The sequence below is a fragment of the Kwoniella shandongensis genome, chromosome 3 (genome assembly GCF_008629635.2).
Source record: "Kwoniella shandongensis chromosome 3, complete sequence".
In the NCBI taxonomy this organism is placed as follows: domain Eukaryota; kingdom Fungi; phylum Basidiomycota; class Tremellomycetes; order Tremellales; family Cryptococcaceae; genus Kwoniella; species Kwoniella shandongensis.
In genome coordinates, this window is record NC_089289.1 from 935,433 (window position 1) to 955,086 (window position 19,654).

The 19,654-nt window shown below is 52.2% G+C and overlaps 9 protein-coding genes across 9 annotated transcripts; 5 read left to right on the forward strand and 4 right to left on the reverse strand.

Annotated features, from left to right (window-relative positions):
- Positions 1 to 252: 252 nt before the first annotated feature.
- CI109_101717 (uncharacterized protein) lies at positions 253 to 3,196 on the forward strand (the record flags this gene model as incomplete). Its single annotated transcript, XM_032002350.1, has 6 exons — positions 253 to 331; positions 383 to 823; positions 872 to 1,432; positions 1,483 to 1,912; positions 1,960 to 2,915; positions 2,967 to 3,196. 6 exons carry the CDS (start codon positions 253 to 255, stop codon positions 3,194 to 3,196), a joined length of 2,697 nt encoding a protein of 898 aa, XP_031863287.1.
- A 373-nt stretch (positions 3,197 to 3,569) lies between these two features.
- CI109_101718 (uncharacterized protein) lies at positions 3,570 to 4,906 on the forward strand (the record flags this gene model as incomplete). Its single annotated transcript, XM_065967036.1, has 6 exons — positions 3,570 to 3,625; positions 3,805 to 3,892; positions 3,964 to 4,193; positions 4,329 to 4,496; positions 4,570 to 4,661; positions 4,725 to 4,906. The coding sequence occupies 6 exons, from the start codon at positions 3,570 to 3,572 to the stop codon at positions 4,904 to 4,906; spliced, it is 816 nt and encodes a 271-aa protein (XP_065823108.1).
- A 509-nt stretch (positions 4,907 to 5,415) lies between these two features.
- Positions 5,416 to 6,214, reverse strand: CI109_101719 (uncharacterized protein; the record flags this gene model as incomplete). Its single annotated transcript, XM_032002348.1, has 3 exons — positions 5,416 to 5,474; positions 5,535 to 5,748; positions 5,882 to 6,214. The coding sequence occupies 3 exons, from the start codon at positions 6,212 to 6,214 to the stop codon at positions 5,416 to 5,418; spliced, it is 606 nt and encodes a 201-aa protein (XP_031863285.1).
- A 1,269-nt stretch (positions 6,215 to 7,483) lies between these two features.
- CI109_101720 (uncharacterized protein) lies at positions 7,484 to 8,339 on the forward strand (the record flags this gene model as incomplete). Its single annotated transcript, XM_032002347.1, has 2 exons — positions 7,484 to 7,505; positions 7,639 to 8,339. The coding sequence occupies 2 exons, from the start codon at positions 7,484 to 7,486 to the stop codon at positions 8,337 to 8,339; spliced, it is 723 nt and encodes a 240-aa protein (XP_031863284.1).
- Positions 8,340 to 8,458: 119 nt separating this feature from the next.
- On the reverse strand, positions 8,459 to 9,109 carry CI109_101721 (uncharacterized protein; the record flags this gene model as incomplete). Its single annotated transcript, XM_032002346.1, has 3 exons — positions 8,459 to 8,469; positions 8,589 to 8,765; positions 8,884 to 9,109. The coding sequence occupies 3 exons, from the start codon at positions 9,107 to 9,109 to the stop codon at positions 8,459 to 8,461; spliced, it is 414 nt and encodes a 137-aa protein (XP_031863283.1).
- A 293-nt stretch (positions 9,110 to 9,402) lies between these two features.
- Positions 9,403 to 10,754, reverse strand: CI109_101722 (Ras-like protein; the record flags this gene model as incomplete). The annotated part of the gene is made up of 10 exons (XM_032002345.1): positions 9,403 to 9,531; positions 9,589 to 9,707; positions 9,755 to 9,836; positions 9,887 to 9,969; positions 10,020 to 10,133; positions 10,183 to 10,199; positions 10,264 to 10,274; positions 10,332 to 10,375; positions 10,624 to 10,669; positions 10,746 to 10,754. The coding sequence occupies 10 exons, from the start codon at positions 10,752 to 10,754 to the stop codon at positions 9,403 to 9,405; spliced, it is 654 nt and encodes a 217-aa protein (XP_031863282.1).
- A 634-nt stretch (positions 10,755 to 11,388) lies between these two features.
- On the forward strand, positions 11,389 to 13,322 carry CI109_101723 (uncharacterized protein; the record flags this gene model as incomplete). The annotated part of the gene is made up of 13 exons (XM_032002344.1): positions 11,389 to 11,443; positions 11,500 to 11,525; positions 11,590 to 11,783; positions 11,868 to 12,079; positions 12,139 to 12,154; positions 12,217 to 12,279; positions 12,348 to 12,403; positions 12,459 to 12,485; positions 12,542 to 12,757; positions 12,843 to 12,959; positions 13,027 to 13,046; positions 13,104 to 13,214; positions 13,260 to 13,322. 13 exons carry the CDS (start codon positions 11,389 to 11,391, stop codon positions 13,320 to 13,322), a joined length of 1,176 nt encoding a protein of 391 aa, XP_031863281.1.
- A 176-nt stretch (positions 13,323 to 13,498) lies between these two features.
- Positions 13,499 to 15,445, reverse strand: CI109_101724 (uncharacterized protein; the record flags this gene model as incomplete). The annotated part of the gene is made up of 5 exons (XM_032002343.1): positions 13,499 to 13,683; positions 13,738 to 14,022; positions 14,072 to 14,371; positions 14,427 to 14,634; positions 14,687 to 15,445. 5 exons carry the CDS (start codon positions 15,443 to 15,445, stop codon positions 13,499 to 13,501), a joined length of 1,737 nt encoding a protein of 578 aa, XP_031863280.1.
- A 453-nt stretch (positions 15,446 to 15,898) lies between these two features.
- CI109_101725 (uncharacterized protein) lies at positions 15,899 to 19,632 on the forward strand (the record flags this gene model as incomplete). The annotated part of the gene is made up of 20 exons (XM_032002342.1): positions 15,899 to 16,338; positions 16,394 to 16,598; positions 16,651 to 16,876; positions 16,923 to 16,991; positions 17,047 to 17,159; positions 17,218 to 17,250; positions 17,300 to 17,394; positions 17,445 to 17,635; positions 17,687 to 17,752; positions 17,801 to 17,998; positions 18,051 to 18,115; positions 18,171 to 18,334; positions 18,390 to 18,429; positions 18,479 to 18,570; positions 18,617 to 18,675; positions 18,728 to 18,806; positions 18,853 to 19,285; positions 19,343 to 19,408; positions 19,464 to 19,482; positions 19,538 to 19,632. 20 exons carry the CDS (start codon positions 15,899 to 15,901, stop codon positions 19,630 to 19,632), a joined length of 2,748 nt encoding a protein of 915 aa, XP_031863279.1.
- Positions 19,633 to 19,654: the final 22 nt, after the last annotated feature.

Here is a 19,654-nt window from a genome sequence, read left to right on the forward strand (position 1 = left end):
CGTTGTTGTTGTTGAATGGGATTATCAACGCAGGCCCAGGGTGAAATGCACTAGTATGAGGTAGACTCCATTGGACTAGGCGAGAATGTCCGAGATATCACCCACGTGGTTCTAGCAACTTCTCTATGACGCTAGATGCGGGGTCTCCCGAATTCACCCATCTCACACATTCCTCACTATATATGCACGGTTAAACATTCGTATCTCTTCTTGCTTTCTCCAACAATCACAACACATACCCAACCACGCACCATGGACAACTTTACAGACAAATCATCAGAGGTCTTGAAGGCCTCAATGGAAAAGGCCGAGGAGATGGCCAATTCACAGGGTGAGTAGATCGCTCCTTTCTATCGTTGATCAAGGCTAACCCACTCCCTAGTCCACCCCCTCCACCTCATCTCCGTACTGTGGGAAGAACCCAATGCCGGCTCCTCCTCAGGACCCGAACAACCAACACTACTCAAAGCGGCGCTCGAACATGTCGGCGGCAACCCAACCCTGTTCAACCGAGCGTTGATGCATCGACTGAATCGACTCCCCGTCGTCGACCCACCCCCCTCCCCACCTTTACCCTTTGCCCAATCCTTCCACAGCGTGCTCCGAGAGGCGCAAAAGCTGCAGAAAGAGCAGAACGATCAATTCGTTGCCATTGATCATCTGATCCTCGCCCTGCTACACACCGACTCGACCGAGATGAAGGAGCTGCTGAAGGGCACCGGAGCGGAACCGAAAGCACTCGAAGCGGAAGTGAGAAGAAAGCGAGGTGGCAGAAAGGTGGATAGTAAAGGTGCCGAGGGGCAGTTCGACGCCTTGAACAAATGTAAGTGCGGTCTCTCACCCCGTACTGTTCCCCGCTAACCCCGCGCAGACTGCGTCGACCTCACGGCCCTCGCGGAACAAGGTAAACTCGACCCCGTCATTGGTCGAGACAACGAAATCCGGAGAGTTATCCGAATCCTCTCCAGACGAACAAAAGGTAACCCGGTTCTGATCGGTGAACCGGGTGTCGGAAAAACAGCCATCGCCGAAGGTCTAGCCCAACGTATCGTTGACAGAGATGTCCCCGCGAGCTTGCTCAGTCGGCTTTTGGCCCTCGACATGGGTGCCTTGATGGCTGGTGCAAAGTACAAGGGAGAGTACGAAGAGCGAGTCAAGGCCGTCCTTAGCGAGGTGGAAAAATCTGGTGATGAAGGGACCCAAATCATCCTCTTCATCGATGAGATCCACCTCATCATGGCGGGTAAAGACTCAAGCGGAGGTATGGACGCGGCGAACCTGCTCAAGCCGATGCTTGCCCGAGGCAAACTCAAGGTTATCGGCGCGACAACCCTCAACGAGTATCGAGAGTATATCGAGAAAGACTCTGCATTTGAAAGACGATTCGCCCAAGTTATTGTCGATGAACCCACCGTTCCAGACACCGTTGCAAGTGAGTAGATTCCCCCTCATTTTCGCGCCCACGTGCTAACTTCCTTCCAGTCATGCGAGGAATTCGAGAAAAGTACGAAACACACCACGGTGTGCGAATCATGGACTCAGCTTTGGTTCTCGCGGCACAACTCGCGAAGCAATACCTCACTGCACGAAGACTACCCGACTCCGCCATCGACCTCCTCGACGAGTCTGCCAGTGCTGTCAAGGTCGCTCGTGAGACACGTCCCGAAGCGATCGATGAGCTCGAGCGAAAGAAGCTGGGTTTGGAGGTCGAGGTCCACGCGTTGGAGCGAGAAAAGGACGAGGCGTCAAAGGAACGACTTGAAATCGCCAAGAAAGCCATCGCCGACGTCGAGGACAAGCTTGGTCCATTGAAGCGAGAGTACGAGAATGAAAAGCATCTCGGTGATCAAATCCACGATCTTCGACGAAAGATTGACGAGTTGCGTGCTAAAGCGGATGAAGCGGAAAGAAGGTAAGCAATCCATGTTTCAGATCAAAGACCCCGCTGACCTCTCCCAGATACGACCTGGCAACTGCAGCCGATATCCGATACCACTCCATCCCTCAACGAGAACAGAAACTCCGCGATCTCGAAGAGAAAGAAGCGGAACGAGGTTCAGGCCAACAAGTCACCCCAGAGATGATCGCCGAAGTCGTCGGTCGATGGACCGGTATCCCCGTATCTCGACTCGTCGAAACGGAGAAGACCAAACTCCTCCGACTCGAAAAGCTCATCTCGAAGAAAGTCATTGGCCAACCCGAAGCCGTCAAAGCGGTTGCCAATGCTATCCGACTCAACCGATCAGGTCTTTCCAACCAAAACCGACCCATCGCATCCTTCCTTCTCGTCGGTCCCTCTGGTACCGGTAAAACCCTGCTTGCGAAAACCCTCGCCGGGGTCATGTTCAACAGCGAAGACGCAATGGTCCGTATCGACGCTTCCGAATACTCCGAGAAACACTCGATCTCTCGACTGATCGGTGCCGGTCCCGGATACATTGGCCACGAATCCGGTGGTCAGCTCACCGAGGCCGTCCGACGCAAACCCTACTCTCTCATCCTCATCGACGAGATCGAAAAGGCGGCTCGTGAATTCCACCAACTCTTCCTGCAAGTCCTCGACGACGGTCGACTCACCGATGGCAAGGGTCGTGTCGTCGACTTCCGAAACACCATCATCATGATGACGTCCAACGTCGGATCGGTCTACCTCAACGAGAACCCTTCCGAAGGTGCCGTCGCCCCTGAAGTCCGACAAAAGGTCAACGGTGCGATCTCCCAAACATTCCCTCCCGAGTTCATCAACCGTATCGACGACATCATCCTCTACCGATCACTGAGCCGAGCGGATATCCGAAAAGTCGTCGATGTACGACTCCGAGAGATCCAAGCAAGACTCGACGACAACAACCGTAAAGTCAAGCTCGCCGTCGACGACACAGCATGCGAGTGGTTGGCCCAAGCGGGTTATTCACGTGAGTACAACAATCCTCAGCGCAACTTTCACATACTAACTCCTACTCTAGCTTCATACGGTGCACGACCTATGGCACGTCTCATCCAAACAGAGATCCTCAACCCTCTCTCACGACTGCTGCTCCAATCACGAGTGCGAGACGGCGAGACCGCCCATGTCACAGCGGATCTGAGGAAGAACCGTCTCGTGGTGATTCCCAACCACGAGCCGGATGTGACGCAGCCTGACGACAGTGATGATGACGATAGCATGGACATTGAGGTGGAGGAGATGGATTAGGACATTGAATTAGATATAGCATAATAAGCATGGTAGATAGTTTGTACAGTTTAGGTGACCGTATTTTATGAATAATGATTGCATTGATTCAGGCTCAGACGACTGCGAGGTGGACTGGACGTGACCAGCCCTCGATTTGTGGGAATGCGCCATGGGAAAGGTCCGGCATTTGTACAGTGGGCAGCACAACTCTGACGTAAATTGTCCATTGCACCGAATTCGGGTATAGCAGCACCGCTTTGACTGTGGACCCAATTAATGTAATTTCGGTGACATACCTCGGTCTCACTGTCATCTATATACATCCAACTGTCATAAGTGTTGTTGTCCATCCCACCCTTCATTACCCCAGCTCATACACACACGACACACGATGCACGCTCGATCCGCTCTCTTCGCTCTCGTCGCTACGGCCTCGTACGCTACTGCGTGAGTCTCGCCTTCCTCCTCGATTTCTAGTCTTTCCGCCCTTGTTCGGATCACACCTAGAGGAGCAAGTGTCTAAGCTGACGTCTCGATCTTTTCGGACACGATACAGTCTCTCATCGTGAGTTATTGCTTCATATTTTGCAGAGACGTAACAATGCTGAGATTAGCTCTTGATATAGCGGATGTACCACCCAGATCGGTGCTCTAGCCCTCGGTGGTGATCTTGGCAACTGTCTCAAGTTGACCTCTTTGCTCCCCGTCCTGAGCGTGAGTCAATCATCACCCCTACATTGCAAATCTTCACGAGCATGGGGCACTGATTCCCCGTACCGTCTCAGTCTGGCGGATCAATCGTCTCATCCCTCAACACCTACCTCTCTTCCCTCTGCGCCACCTCCACCCCCTCATGCTCCAATGCCACGTTGTCCTCCGCCGAATCGACCATCACCTCGGCATGCAGCTCGGATATCTCGGGAGGAGGAACAAATGCAGCGCAGGTACAGGCGTTAGTCACCTTGATCAACGATTACCCACAGGTCTACGCAGGGGCTTGTTCCAAGAATGCGACGTGAGTACGAGGTGGCCTTTGTCCTACACCTATACGATAGAAGTGTGTCATTGAAGAGACGACTGCCTTCGCCAAGTGTCATCGGGGATATCTGATTGCCGGTAGACCATTCACTGACGATGTACTTCCCTGCAGCACCGGAGACTACTGCCTCACGTCCACCCTCGCCACCGTCCAAAACACCACCGGCTCATCTCTCACTCTCAGCTTCATCACAGGTCTCCTCTCCAACAGCGGTAATTCGACCGAGTCGTTGCAGCAGGTTTTCCAGAGTGGTGCGCTCTGTACACAATGTGTTTCGGGGTGAGTTTATGATTTAGTGGCTCGGATCGTCATTCCGCGTGTCGCTGCTGACGTCCCTCCCCCTCACCCTTAGACTATACTACGAAGTCCTCCAGGCCAACTCGAGCATTGCTAGCACTTCCATCGGACAAGGACTCACCACCACCTGCGGTGCCAACTTCGGAAGTGAGTCGTGTACACTCAGCCACGATGATCTGACCCAATGCTGACACTCTTGCCCCGCCGTAGCCACCGCACCCAACACCACAACCACTAACACTGCCAACACGACCACCTCCTCCTCACCCGCAAGCAGCTCTGCCGCCTCTGCCGGATTCGTCAACGCTCCTTTCGCAGGACTCGCCAACTCTGCTATGGTTGCGGGATCGTTGCTTGGCGCTGTACTCGTCGGCGCTGTTGCGGTTCTATAAGCGTTGAGCGGAAGTGGCTGGGTTGGTGGAGACAAGAGTATACACGGACAATGAGCTTCGTTACACGGTATTTGCGAAAAATGTATCTATACAACGGACATTGATTTGTGTGACAGGACCCTCTCATGTATGCTGATTGGTGAGCCCCGTGTAACACACACACGATGGGGACGGATGGCCGAAACATGAAACTGATCAAGTCAGGGGTTCTGGGTTGATTGGTCCTGCAAAGCGAACGACAGTGGCCCCTTTGCCAGCTCGGCATCATCACTTCCTTTCCTCCAAGGATGCTTCCCCCGGCGCGCCAGCAAGAAACAAGCGTTCTTCTGTGTAACGGCTAGACTCACCTCGGATCCTATCAACTAAACGCACAGTCTCCTTGTCCCGAGGTGATACGTTGCACATGGTGGAATTATCTCTCACATACTGACTTGACATTCCAAAACTACTACTTCGCATATGTTACAAGCTCTCCTCATTTGTGATGACCTCCCTGCGCTTCCCACTTCTTAGTCCCAACGTACCCGGCATTCACCTTTCCGCCTCTTCATCTTGGTCAATCTGGTCCCTACAAGTGATGTTAGTCATTCAACGTTTGTCGTATGGTCAGCAAAAGACTGACACGTACTAATGCCAACGGTAGTCCCATGTCTCTCCCGAAGCTGGGTACTATCCCGGGTAGGCATAGGAACCCTGACCTTGAGAATCGGAGCCAGAACCTTGCCAATGGCCATTGGCAGCGTTGTAGGCAGAGCTAGAGCCAGAGCCAGAGCCATAGGTGGTGTTATTGCCGTAGCTGTCGCTTTGGCCACTGCCATCGCCACCCCTAGTGCGCTTTTGAACTGCAGGACCATGTTTACAGCGACGAAGCCGACCAGTCTTCGGATCGTAATGAGAGTGATGACAATCACGGCGGCTGTGCAACTTCTGCACCTTTTCCCGGTAACGATCACGGTACCTCCTCGACTTCCGCACCGTTTCCCTGTAAACGTCAAGAGGTAGTGACTGGTGTGTATCCATGTCTCTTGCTTCTGCTGCGGCGGTTCCTTTCCCTGTCATGCCTTCTGCCTTCAGGCGGGCTTCCTTCGCTTTAGCAAGCGATTCTCGAACGCTTCGGAATTCTTCCGGGATACCTGTGCTCCCGCCGGACGATGGAGCTGGGTTGCAGTAACTCTGGTCGGACTCATCAATGGAGAGACCGCCAAATCGCTCTGTCAGGTCCTGTCCATCATTCGCACGGGGAGGGCCTTCCCACCAGTGCTGGGAGTCGTATGGAGAATTTGGGTAGTTTGAATCTTGTCCGTTCATGATGGTTGTAATGGGGTATGTACACCGATTTTGATCGTATGAACAATTCTGTGAGACGGTGTCGTTGCTGAAAGTGTGCAGTGGCGAGGAGCGAGTAGCGGTCTATATAGCAGAACTTTGCTACCGTGCGCTTCGCCAACCACTCTCCTTATGATGTCAACGCAGAAAAAAGGAGTGGGCGTAATGCGACCATGATGTTGAAACGGCTCACAAAGTCTCATTCCGTTGATCGTTTGTTTCGCATCTGCTATGGATTGACGCTCGCCTCGCGCTATTGTCACTGTCAACACCTCTATGAACGACGCAATGACAACCTCTCTTTTGATCATAGGTATGTTGTGCACGTCATGGTCAACCGCATTGACCGAGGTTGTTGAAACAGTGAGCTTCGCAAGTTACCCCTTCAATCCATATTCCCTTCGCGGGAGGTTCACCTCAGTGGTATCAAAGCTTCGGTAGGGGATTTACGTCCTTTGCCTTGACGTTCTCATCCGATTGTGTCAACTTGAGTGTGTCGTAATGACAACAGATATCCATACTGAGGCTTATACAACGGCGTGTAGCGTTTCAGTATCTCCTTTGATCGAAAGTCGTCGAGTCCTACTGTGAAGTGGCAGTTTGATGTCCTGTGGCCTGCTATTCCCATGACACCAAAGTCGACAGACTACGATGAGCAGTCCTGTTTACCAAGTTGACGTCCGGTGTCGCTCATCAACATATCTAATCCTCTTCCGCGATCGATCTGTGGATGTCATTGTCCCAGTCCCAGTACCAAGTGGACTACAAACCCGAACAGATGCCTTTGACTATCCGTTACCTGATGTTGGTATATATGGCCGTGGTTCTTTGAGGTAAAGGGGCGAATATGCGACAGCCCTAGGATGAAAGGAACGGTGAACAGGGAACATACGTTGTTGCTGGTGCGCCTTTGGTGTTGTCGTATAAGAAATCGAGCAATCCGATGGCTTCGCTGCTTTGTTGTCAAGATTATGCACAGGTTGTGCTAGTGATTGTTGAGGAACCGTTGGCGCTATTTCCCTTTTCTATTGCGATATTGTACATCTTTTCGTTTGGGTTGTTTGTCAGCTGGACAAGTGGCCAGCACAAGAAACTCCCACGATCACCGACTCAGCGTCGAGAGACGAGGGACTCAAGGAGACGTTTTGATTTCAGTTCTCCTCTGAGTTGAACATTGGTACCCCACCATATCATCGATCGTCGGACTCTGAGTAAACGATCAGTACGAATGGATCGGTATACCGCTTTAGTATGGCATTCCACCTTGATCCTAGTGAGTTTGGACGAATCGGAATATTCAATTCGACACTACGCATTGCTTGCCCCGACCGGACCCTGCCAACTTTATACTCGCTCGGTTGAACTCAGTGTCTAAAGCTGACTGTTACTGCCGTAATCTTATCCAGTCGTAATCGCCGCTATCGCCTCTGGAGTCGTCGCCGTCCTCCTCGCCATCACCTTCACCCTCTATCGTCTTCTTCACCGTAATCGGCGATCACATTCAGCTCTTGAGTCTAAATCTCCCGAAACTCAAATATCGCTCGCCACGACTATCCGACCCGGTGACCGAAGTTCCGTGGCTACATTCGGTTTCGTCCATTATCCCAATAGCGAACGGGGATTGATCACCCCTTCATCGATGGGAGGTACGACGCTCGTCACGCCTTCCACAGCTACGCCTACTTCACAAAGCGCAATAAGTAAGAGACTGAAGAAGGCCGGAGTAGGGGTAGGTGCTGGAGGCGTGTTGACAAAGAGGGAGAGCGAAGATATGGTTGTCATCACATATGAAGATGGATTGAGGAAGATGGGCATCAACCCGGAATCGAACAGGAAACCACATCATATCCTCTTCCCAGAATACGATACCGCCCAGGAAGGGGACGAGGTGAACTTGACACCGCCGGGTATACCAGGAAGAGAGGAGGACGGTGTAGCATGGGGCAGAGTGGGAGGGATAGATTCGCCTAGGTTGGTACCTGGTCGTATTGGAAGTCCGAGGATAGACGCTGGAGCGGACCAAAAGGGAGGTGGGAACAATCCGTTGGAAAGTACGTGGTTGCCTAGTTATTATCACAGGTCAGAGTGGGAGGGGGAGGGACGATAGTTTCGGAGATGATTCCGGCATTTAGTATCTGCGATATGAGTTAGTATGTCGTGAACTGGTTCGTTGCGTGGTATAGAGGTCAGATGCATGCGTAATAGATGATATGCGATTGTGCTCGATCATTGCGCTTCTACACCGACAAGGCCACGAAGTCAGCTCAATCGTCGATTCATTCTATAATCCAAATTGCCCTTATCCCTTGCTTGCCGATCTACGATAGCTCCGTGATAAAGCGACACGCCCACTCACCTGACAAGAACACCTCCCCTTTCCCTCCCTCCAACGCTTTCAACTCTGCCTCCCTCGCTATCGCTTCCTTCTTCGCTTTCACAGGATCTAAGATGTACTTCTTCATCAAGGAATATTCGAAATACCCTCCTAGGAGGACGACAAGCCCAAAACCTAGACGTTGGACGAGTGACAGGCCTAAGGCGAGTTATTAGCATCGCTGATCTCGCGCTGGAATGTAAGGGGTAGCCAATTCCAGTATTGATATGTACGACGATGACGATGAGATTTGGAGGTGTCCACGACACAAACTTACCCTGCCAAGCTGCGATCACCCTCTCTCGACTGATGAAATCCGACAAGGAAGGTTGTACCTCCTCAGCCCCTGGCGCAGCTTTCGATTCAAGCCGAGGGGTGGACGGCGGTGTGGGCGTGCTGTACCATCGAACGGGACGAGCGATCGCAGTCGATCGAGCAGCGAGTCGACTAGGTCCGGCAAGGGAGGGGATAGCTCTAGCGCGTAGGGGAGTAATGAATGCCATTGTTGTGATGTAATGAAATAACAGTCAAAGTGAAAGAAAGACAGAAAGTTGAAATTGTCGGATGACAATCCAGTCTACCTCCACCACCACGTTTTGACCCACTTTCGTCACATCATTATGCATTCAGGACTAGTACTGGAGTATCTTGTAAGAGGTATCCGTATCCAACCGCACCACCTCCCTCGCACTGTCCAAACGCACGCCCGGCTGTCCGTTATCAGAAAAGAGCTGTATACAAGTATATGCTGAACAATATATCCAAAATCGATCCGTCCCCCCGCTTTCACACCGTCTTAGAGGATGACACAACCGCCTCCGCAGCATCCTTTGTCGACGTGGTCCGCGCTGTCGTTCGCTCTTCCACCGACTCCTCCGGTCGCTGACTTGCCAGGGGTGCCCACGGCCTGAGGGGGTCCAGACTCCTAGTAGCGAACGCATTAGCGAGGTATCACACTTCGACCTGTTCAGCCCCCACGCACCTTCTGGTACCTCCGGATGGCTCGGACGACCGCAATGAACGCCTCGTCCACATTCACTCTTTGCTTCGCTGAAGTCTCGATGCACTGCGCGTTGAATCGCTTGGCGAGATCTCGTCCCTCTGCAACGGTGTCAGCTTGAGTAGTTTTGTTGACGGAGCATACCCACCATGAGGCTGAACCTGTCTCTCGTACTCCAAGTCGCACTTGTTCGCCACGACAACGACGGGGAAGTAGTCTTTGTCCTTCACCTGCGGGAACATCAGCAACTTGCAACGACTGTTTGCCCTGCCTAGCTCACCCGCAGAATCTGTTGGTGGAAGGTAGACACCTCCTCGAACGAACTCCGAGAAGTAATAGAGTAGACAAGTAAGAAACCCTCGCCTGTGACTGGATCAGCATATAAACCCAACCCATCACAAAGCCACACCCACCAGTCCTCATGTACTGCTCTCGCATCGCACCGTACTCCTCTTGACCAGCTGTATCGAGCACATCGAGCAAAGCGACCTCCTCGTCGATGATGCACTGTTTTCGATAAGAGTCCTCTGTAGGGATGTCAGCTCAGGACTCAACATGTTGAGAGTACTAGCTCACCAATCGTAGGGTCGTATCTGTGGACACGGACTGAGGGTTAGCAGGGCCATACTGATACAAGAATAGGTCTTTGTTACGCACTCGTCAACGAACTACATACACAACGGCATCAGCTTCGCGTCTCTTGAATGAGTACACCATCCACTTACATGTGATTGAATGAACTGGATTGTCAAAGCGGATTTACCGACACCTAAGCGAGTAGAACGATAAGTCAGCATACTCCATCACATAACAATCGAGCAGTCCGAGCGTCGGCATATCCAACGGAGAAGCGGTCCGCCGTAGCGGCAGAGAATGTTGCTTGACAGACCGAGGCGCTCATCACCCATCGACCGTCTGACATCCATATCCTCAACGGCTCCAGTCGGTCATCCTCGCAGGACGACCACACCATCCCAACGCCGGATGACCAAAGGATGACCGAGTGCACGGACTCACCACCACCACCGACAACTACGAGCTTGTACTCGCGTAAGAACTGGGCCTGAGAGAGGAGATGCATCGAAGTCAGTTCTGCGCATCTCCATCTTCCACTTGATCGTCACAGCATCTCTGCTCACCTTGGACATATCTACTGTATTCTGTCAAAGAACGTATGGGTAGGGTGGCTGAAGGATGTGATCTTCAATGAAAGCGGAAGTGACGTTGTACAATCGGGATGACTTTGCACGTGAACCGAGGAGACGTAGTCAGCAAGAGTCGAGTATCGAGCAGAGACTTGAGCGAGATGATAAGGAGGGATGCGAGTGTAGGATGTTTTGATGTAATGTTGAAAGAGGAGGGACCCATTGTTGCTTTCACTTTCAGTTGATCATGTCTTGATGCAATCACTTTGGGAACGCCAGCCCCACGTGGAGGTTCGGGTGAAGGGGGGGTGCTAAAGTGGGATGAGTGCATAAAGCTTTACCCCGCCCGGCTCAAGGTCATGGCGATCACGGGGTTTACGGCATTAGAGTTGTATGTATGTGGCATACGTTCGGAGGATATCCGGAGATGTACCGGAGTGTAGATGGTATGTTATCGCTGGATTGATAGCGGAGATGATCAAGATGACATCGTTGGAATAGGGGACGCAGCATGGTCCATCAAGAGAGAGTCGAATCATGTATAAATAGACAGCATTTCCGATGTCAATCAAAGTTGTCTTCCCGCTTCCATCATCGTGACACATCCACATCCACTGAAAACAAGACATCGTTGACCATGTCCACTTCAACATTCAACGTTCTGCTACTCGGAGCCGGTCCGATCAATTTTGGTGAGTTCGGTGACTCCTTCCGCGAGAATTCCAGGTGTTAACCAACTATGTCGCAGGCTCAACCGAAGGACCTTGGAACCATGTACGTTGCGCTCACCCGATCCACCATCTAGTTCATACGACTGACAGACCCCTCCCTCTCCTAGTCCAAACGACTCGAACAGAAACTCGGTTCCCGACTCAACGTGGTCGGACTGATCGACCGTGATCTCAAACGAGCCGAGGACGTGCTCACAATCAAAAGGGCAGATGCGAATGTCCAAACGGGGTATGAGAAGACAAAGGTGTTCAGTAGTATCGCAGAAGCGGCAAGTGGTCTCACAGGCGACGATGTACCCCAGTGCGTTTCACCACTCAATCGTGTACTCCACTTTGCGTCCGCTGCCATTACTGAGGCACAAGCTCACTCTTACATCCCCTACAGCCTCGCAGTACTGGGATTCCAACCCAACACCCGAGGAGCTACTATCCCAGGACACAATAACGAGATTGAGCTGGTCCGCTCGTTTCCCAACATCGCTCTACTCGTCGAGAAACCAATCAGCGATCTTGACGACTTCGCAGAGGTCGAAGCCGTGGCCAAGGAGCTGAAGGGCACAATCACGAGTGTTGGGTATATGTTGAGGTATCTCAAGGGTGAGTGAGGTCGTGCATACGACTAAGGGAGGGTGAACTAACATTGATTGCGTACGTAGCGGTCCAGGAGATGAAGTGGGTCGAGAGGTCTCTGACCGAGGGAAAGTTTGCAAGGCTTACACATCTATTTCACGCAGGAAGATCATAGACGACAACAAGTTGACAGTCATGGCTTCCATCACGACATATCTGCTGGCATAGTGAGTACAGATGCGGAAGCATAGGCACTCACGAATTGCTGATTACGGCTGGTTTTGCTCTTGTCTAGCTCGTTCGCCTCCAAGAGTTTCTTCGGCTACTGGGACAAGTCACGAGAGCCAGGTCGTGAGCAGGCTGCTGTATTTGCTCGATATGCCATTCAGCTGACCACGTTCCACAGCTATCGTCAGCCAAGCTACCCATGTCTGTGAGTGATCTACCCGCTGCCAAGACGATACGCTAACTGGCATCTCAAACGTATAGGCGACTTGACCCGCTACTTGACCCCTCGAGCACTTCTCGACACAGTCCACGTCAAGACGGTCGAGCATTCCGAGCCTGCGGGTAATCTCTCCTTGCTCGAATTTGACGAGGAGGGCCTCGTCAAGCCTGAGAATAGGATCAGTAGAGTCACAAACGCGACTTGGAAGTATGAAAATGGTGCTGTGGGAACCTTGCTCCATGGCGTGTGTTTGCACGGTGAGTCTGCGATGCGCCCCGATCGTCTTGACCTCCAGGAGGTGATGTGGTGGAAGCGGGCGCTGATAGTGAAACTGCATCGCAGAGGGTGATTACGATGTCGAGCTATTGATCCTTGCGGACGGATGGAAACTCAAGCTTGTTGATCCATACGGCACCGCTCCAAAGCTCTACATCCGTCGACCAGGAACTACCGAAGAGGGTGAGCCATGCGATTTACTTGTCTGACAGAGAGTCTATCTGGTAGCTGACGATAGATGGTTATGCAGTCATGACAGTTTTCACGGATGTGAGTCCCAAAGCAGTCTCGCGAACATGTCTCAGAGCTGATCACCCTCGGTCACAGGACGACTGCTACTACAGCGAAGTGTCAAATCTCATTGACGTGATCGATGGGAAAGCAGACAAGTCGATCATCCTCTCCTCTTACGAGGATGCCATCGAATCGTACAAGCTCGTGAGTACTGTGATGCACTTCAGAGATGTGTCTGACTCGCATTAGACTTGGGCGATCCGACACGAAGGCGAAAGGTCATTCGCAGAACGAAACGCTTCACAAGCTTAATGGCGGTTATGAAGGACCAGGCAGCGACGAAGAGACGATGGATCGACTATTGATATGTATGATTGATGCGACCCTTTCACATTTTCATGCCATGGCTTAATGCACGACGCGACGGTCCCTCTATGGCTAAACTCTTCAGATTTTTACCTATACCATCCTCCATAGCAACTGCCGAGCTACTCTGTCTCCCAACCTTGCGAGTTTTGGAGAAGCTTGTAGAAGAACCTGGTCGTGTTGAGATGACCTTCCAAGCTGATCCTCTCGTTGACAGTGTGTTGGTTCAGGTTCTCCGTGATCAACGCTGGGGTGAATCGGTAGATGTGTTTTGAGAGATTCCAAAAGTTCTTGGTGTCGGTGTTGGCTATACCATCAATAAGGTTAGCTTAGCACTGTGGTGTGACGAAATACGACCCACCAAACATCCCTGAGGGACTAACGATCGTCTTCTCTCCGAAAACATGCTTAGCGGTACCTGCCATCAACGCGAAGCTCTTCGAGTCGGAAGGCGTGATAGGTGACGGTTCGAGATGGTACGTGTTTGCAGATATCAGAGAAATGTGAGAATTTGATTTTCGAGGTGAATCGTCGAATGCGGAAATGGTAAAGTTGAGAGAGTGGACAAGAGGTTTGAGGACATTGAGAACATGTTCCAGAGTCTCGTTGACGGACGATGTGAACGAGATTCGGTAGTTCACCGTGGCTAGAGCATGTGTTAGTTTGGTCACATCTGCCAGGAGATGCCAACTCACCCTGAACAAACTCCGGCAAAGCGTTCACCTTGACGCCACCCGAGATCAAATCGATCGCCTGAGAAGTTGCCAAGAAACTGTTCACCTTTCGATCGTTACCCGCAAGCTCCTTTGCGAGCGATGGCCACTTCTTCGGGTTCTTCACTCGCGACTTGAGCGATTTGGGAGTGTGCGGAGCGTACTCGGAAAGACAGGAGAGGTATTTGAGGTATGGTCCTTCGGGTACAAGAGTGGGCTCGAAGGGGTTCTTCTCGAGCTCGGCGAGGAGCAAAGACATGATTCCGATACCAGTGTGGGGTGCTATGTACATGCGATCAGCTCTGCTTCAACTACATAGTTTGACGACTGGACTCACGGGGAACGGACGAGTGTCCACCTAACGTCTCCACCTTGATATCGATGTTGGTCGATCCCTTCTCGGCCATACCGAAACTAGCCACGAGCGAGCCGTACTCCTCTGACAGACCGGTGAACCCCTCGTCAACGATCAAGGCGATACTATCGGGTCCATATCGCTCTTCAAGCTCTCGAGCCAGGATCACTGCTCCTCGTGGTCCGCCAACCTGCAGCAGGGGATGTCAGTTGCATCAGTGACTAGTAGACAAGCTGACTCACCTCCTCGTCGAAACCGTTGGAAATGATGATAGTCCTCTCAGGTTGGAATCCTTCCGAGACGAGTCGTTCCACCGCGCCGTAGATACCCAACAACGAGTTCTTACAATCACTCGAACCTCGTCCCCAGATCCAAGTACCCGGTGTTTCCGGTGTCGCGTCTTCCGTAATCTTCCCTTCGAACGGTGGGAAAGTCCATTGATCCAAAGTCGCAGGGAGCACAGGGACCGTATCGGTATGTGCCATGAGGACAATCGGTTTCAAATCGGGGTTTGACCCTTTCCAAGTGAACAAGTGATCATGAACGTTGATCACTTCATGTTTCACTGGACTGTTGAAGATTTTGGAGAATTCATTCTCGAGCCAACCAGCAAAGGCGAAATGTTTATCAAAGATCGGATCGGATGCGTTCAATGGCATATTGTCATATGATTCCGTGGGGTATTGGACCGATTTGGACAATCGCTTCGCAGCGAGGGAAGCGTAGATCTCGTCATTGAGAGGATCCCAATCCGTACCCACGTTGAGGGGGATAGGCTGAGCAGGACATTTCGCGGCGTCAAGCAAAGCAGCGGACGACGCGGAAGATGTCGAGTTGGGAAGGTGGGAGAGAAGTGTCGGTGCGGAAGTCCAAGCGATGTAAAGCAACGCGAAGAGCGGGATGAGTTGAGCGAGGGGAGATCGCTTGACCCGTTTGGGTTGAGCTTGCGGTTTCAGAGGGGTCGCGGTGGTGGGCAGAGCTTGCTTCTCAGACGTAGACATATTGATTGTATGATAATAACAATGAAGAAGAGAAAGATAGACGGGGGAAGAGTTAAATGGATTGAATTGGCCGAATCGGGGTATCAAAGTGCGACGGGGGGCGGTCATGTCCGACTATTCACCAATATGTCGCGATAAAGGGTAGATAGTGCTCCTCACTGCTGTTCTCTGCTCCTTTACCGCTTCCTATGCATAGCTCCTCGCTTGGCAAGCCTTGCATCTTTGCTCATATGACGTGACTGCTTGCATCCAGGCGACTAGACTGTAGACCGTCTGAAGACGCCTGGCTGACTACCCTTATTGGTTACGTAACCCTCGGTGATCACCGCACAGACTTCACGTGAGACGCTTTCGGACTAGGCCGATCACACCATCGACATCTGGGATAGCGTATTAATAGATGGTAAATAGATCGTTGTTTTCGTCATCACCACCGACTCGCAGAGACACACCATGGCACACCTATCAGAGGCAACCAGGCCTCTACTCTCCGACTTTGACGAGAAGATCGTCGGACTCGCTCAGAATGAACTACCTCCACCATCTACAGCCACTGCATCGACGCCCCGACGTCGATTCGGGGTCGCGAAAGGACTAATCCTCTTCTCGCTGCTCGCTTTCCTCGCTGTCAATTCTATCAAAAGTCTCGCTACCAGCCAGAGATCAGGTCGTATCGCCTCTTTCTACGATGATACGACCGAAGTCGGAGGATATTGGCGAAGTGTCGCAACGGAAGGCATGAGATTCGCTCTTCCCTCCAGTAGCGTGGAAACCGCCGGTCTCGTCGGTGAGCGAGAACACGGCCACAAGCGACTCCCGGGACATCATTCCATTCCTCCCAAGGTGGCTGAGAAGATCTTCCTCGACGTCCCAAACAACAACAGTGTTGCAGCGTGAGTACGCCCTCATGCGCACTGGTAACAAAATCTGATACGGCTTCGTTTTTAGAGCCTCCCAACGATACACATCCACGGCACATATCGCTGGTTCAGGATGGGACTTTGTTTCAGCCATCAACCTTAAGAATGAATGGGAACGAGAGCTCGGTCTGAGAATCTCCGGTCCTGAAGAACACCTTTACGAAGCTGGAAGCCGTGAAAGTCAGAGTCGGATCAAGGGCGGTATGGACAAGATCGGCGTTTGGGTTGACACAGTGGGTCTACTCGTACTCCATGTAGATGAGAACGAAGCTAAATCTCGCTTAGTACTTCCCTGTGATGAACACGCCCGTCCACGTCGCCGTGACTCTTCTCACCGACCCGCCTTTCCACGCCAAGCTCAAAGAGGATATCGTAGACGGCGACAAGGACTCTATTCTTCGTGACGAAGTGCCTGTTTTCCACGGTCTGTCCGTCTCGGGCGACGTCACAGCCAAATACATCTACGCTGGTTATGGCAGAAAGCAGGACTTTGATCTCTTGGAAGAGAAAGGTGAGTAAACTCAGCCAACAAGTCTGATGAGCTCACGATGATACAGGCGTCGATATCAAGGACAAGATCGCGCTCGTCAAATATGGTGGCTGTTTCCGAGGTTTGAAGATCAAAGGTTGGTCATATCAACCCTATCATCTCGGGGCAGTCGCTAATACCTGCGCACATAGCCGCACAAGAAGCTGGCGCGAGCGGAGTCATCATCTTCACGGATCCCGGAGACGATGGCGAGATTACAGTGGAGAACGGATATGAGGCGTACCCTGAAGGACCTGCCAGGCAGGTAAGTGAGGGTCCTTGACTGTGATAGCAACTGGGCTGACCCCCATCTTCCCCTCCAGCCTAGCAGTGTCCAGCGAGGAAGCGTTCAATTCGTAAGTTCGATTGGTGTAATTGTATACATTATGCTGACAAACCATTTAGCTCTCCAAATACCCCGGTGACCCGACGACTCCGGGAGAACCTGCTTACAAGAATGCAACCCGACTTGAGGGTGGCAATCAACCTTCCATCCCCTCGTAAGTGGTGTACACATATCCTACCACGACTTTCGCTCACAACCGGACAGCCTTCCCATGTCATACGAGGATGTCATTCCCCTCCTCAAAGCACTCAAAGGCAAGGGCATTCACGCGTCCGATCTCGGCGACGATTGGGTTGGCGGTTTAGGTTACCATGGCGTTGACTACTTTGTCGGACCAAGTGACGTCGATCTGCACTTGGTCAACGAGGTCAACACTCGAGTCATGCCCATCTGGAGTGAGCGCGATTCTATCATAAAGCTGGATGTCCTACTGACGAATCTCGCAGACACCTTTGCCGTCATCCCTGGACACATCACCGATGAAGTCGTCATCTTTGGTAATCACAGAGACGGTGAGTTTTTACCCCTAGGTGTTGAATACATGATGAAACCTTATTCAGCTTGGGTGCTCGGCGCTGCCGACCCGAGCTCGGGCACAGCCTCCCAATACGAGGTCGTTCGAGGTCTCGGCGCACTCCTCAAGAAAGGTTGGAAGCCGCTTCGAACCATCGTCCTTGCCAGCTGGGACGCGGAAGAGTACGGCTTGATTGGAAGTACAGAATGGGCAGAGGACTTCGGATCTTGGCTCCAGGAGAATGGTGAGTGGATCTCAAATCTAGCAGCCAGAACCACCGCTCACGTACTATCCAGCTGTTGCATACCTTAACCTGGACGGATCTGCATCCGGCACGAAGTTCCATGCCTCGGCTTCTCCTGTGAGTATAGACATCATCCATTATGATCCAAGGCGCGGGCTGACCCGTGGCGTAGTCCCTTGCCCATTTGATCAAAGAGGCAGCAGAGCAAGTCGAGTCAAGTCTCGACCCTACTCAATCGGTCTGGTCGACCCACTCCGAAGCCGGCATCGCTAGCGCGTTGAGTGAAGATTATGACATATGGGCTGAGGCGAAGGACACTGTTGTGTCGCCGCTTGGGTGAGTGCCTCATGCGAGTGTGTTATCGACAGCTCAGCTGACAGTTGCAACGCAGATCTGGATCAGACTTCACACCTTTCCTGCAGCGATACGGAGTAAGTTCGTCTCGTCACGCCCCTGGAAGTGTACTCACACCCCCGGTAGATTGCATCCAGTGACCTTGGGTACGGAGGCGGCGCCAACGACGCTGTGTACCACTACCACAGTATTTATGATTCCCACACCTGGCAGAAGAAGTGAGCTTGCCCTCCTTTGATATTCCAATGCTGACCTCTCCGGTAGATATGGCGATGTCGGCTTCCACCGACACACGGATGGGGCCAAGGTCGTTGGTTTGACCTGTGAGTGATCGCGTTGGAAACTTATATGGACCGCCGTTGACTGTTCTCTCAGTGCTTCGACTTGCCGATAGCATTGTCTTGCCGCTCAACACCACGCAATACGCTCAAGAGCTGGGTTTCTACGTGAAAGAGTGAGTGAGGATAGATGCATTGCGATCGCTTCTAACACCTTTCCAGAGTCGAGCGGATTGCGAAGGACTCCAAACTGGAAGCCGAGATCCATCTCTCATCTCTTAGCGCAGCGATTGAATCGGTCAAGACTGCCTCGTCAGACCTCGACGCCCAGCGACATGCCGCGCTCGCCAAGCTCCGAGAACTTCTCCCCAAACCACACCAAGATCGAGCCTCTCTCTTGGGCCGAGTCAACCATCTCTGTGGCGGTGGAGCATCTCACGAGACCAAACCTTTGGCTCAGATGCAGCAGTGGGAGGATCAGGTTGACCAGTCGAGTCTTCGTGACTTGCCTCGTGTCCCTGAACTACCTCATCTCCCACGACTCCCTAACCCTGATCACGTCAAGGACATCAAAGCTGTCCTGAAGGAGATCAGAGCGATCAATAAGAAGTTGCAACATTTCGAATCTGGTTTCCTCTCTGAGAAGGGTCTCAAGGTGGGCTATTTGTAAAGTGCGGGTAGGTGCAGAGACTGATCATATTCCGCCTCATAGGACCGAGAATGGTACAAGCACAAGGGAACTGCTCCTGGCTTGTGGTTGGGGTACGGTGCGACCACTGTGAGTCAACCTTGCATGCAAAGGACAGGTTGAGGCTAACTTTGATACCCTTCAGTTCCCCGGTCTGACTGAAGGTGAGCTGCATGGCCATACTACAGGAGAACGCATAGCTGACATCTCCGTTCACAGCCCTCACTATCGACCACGACCCCGCTCTCGCTCAAAAGGAAGCGGACGAGTTGACAGATTTGATCAGTGCCATTGCCAAGCGTCTTGCAGCGTAGTATGCAGGTACTCCGCAGTCAG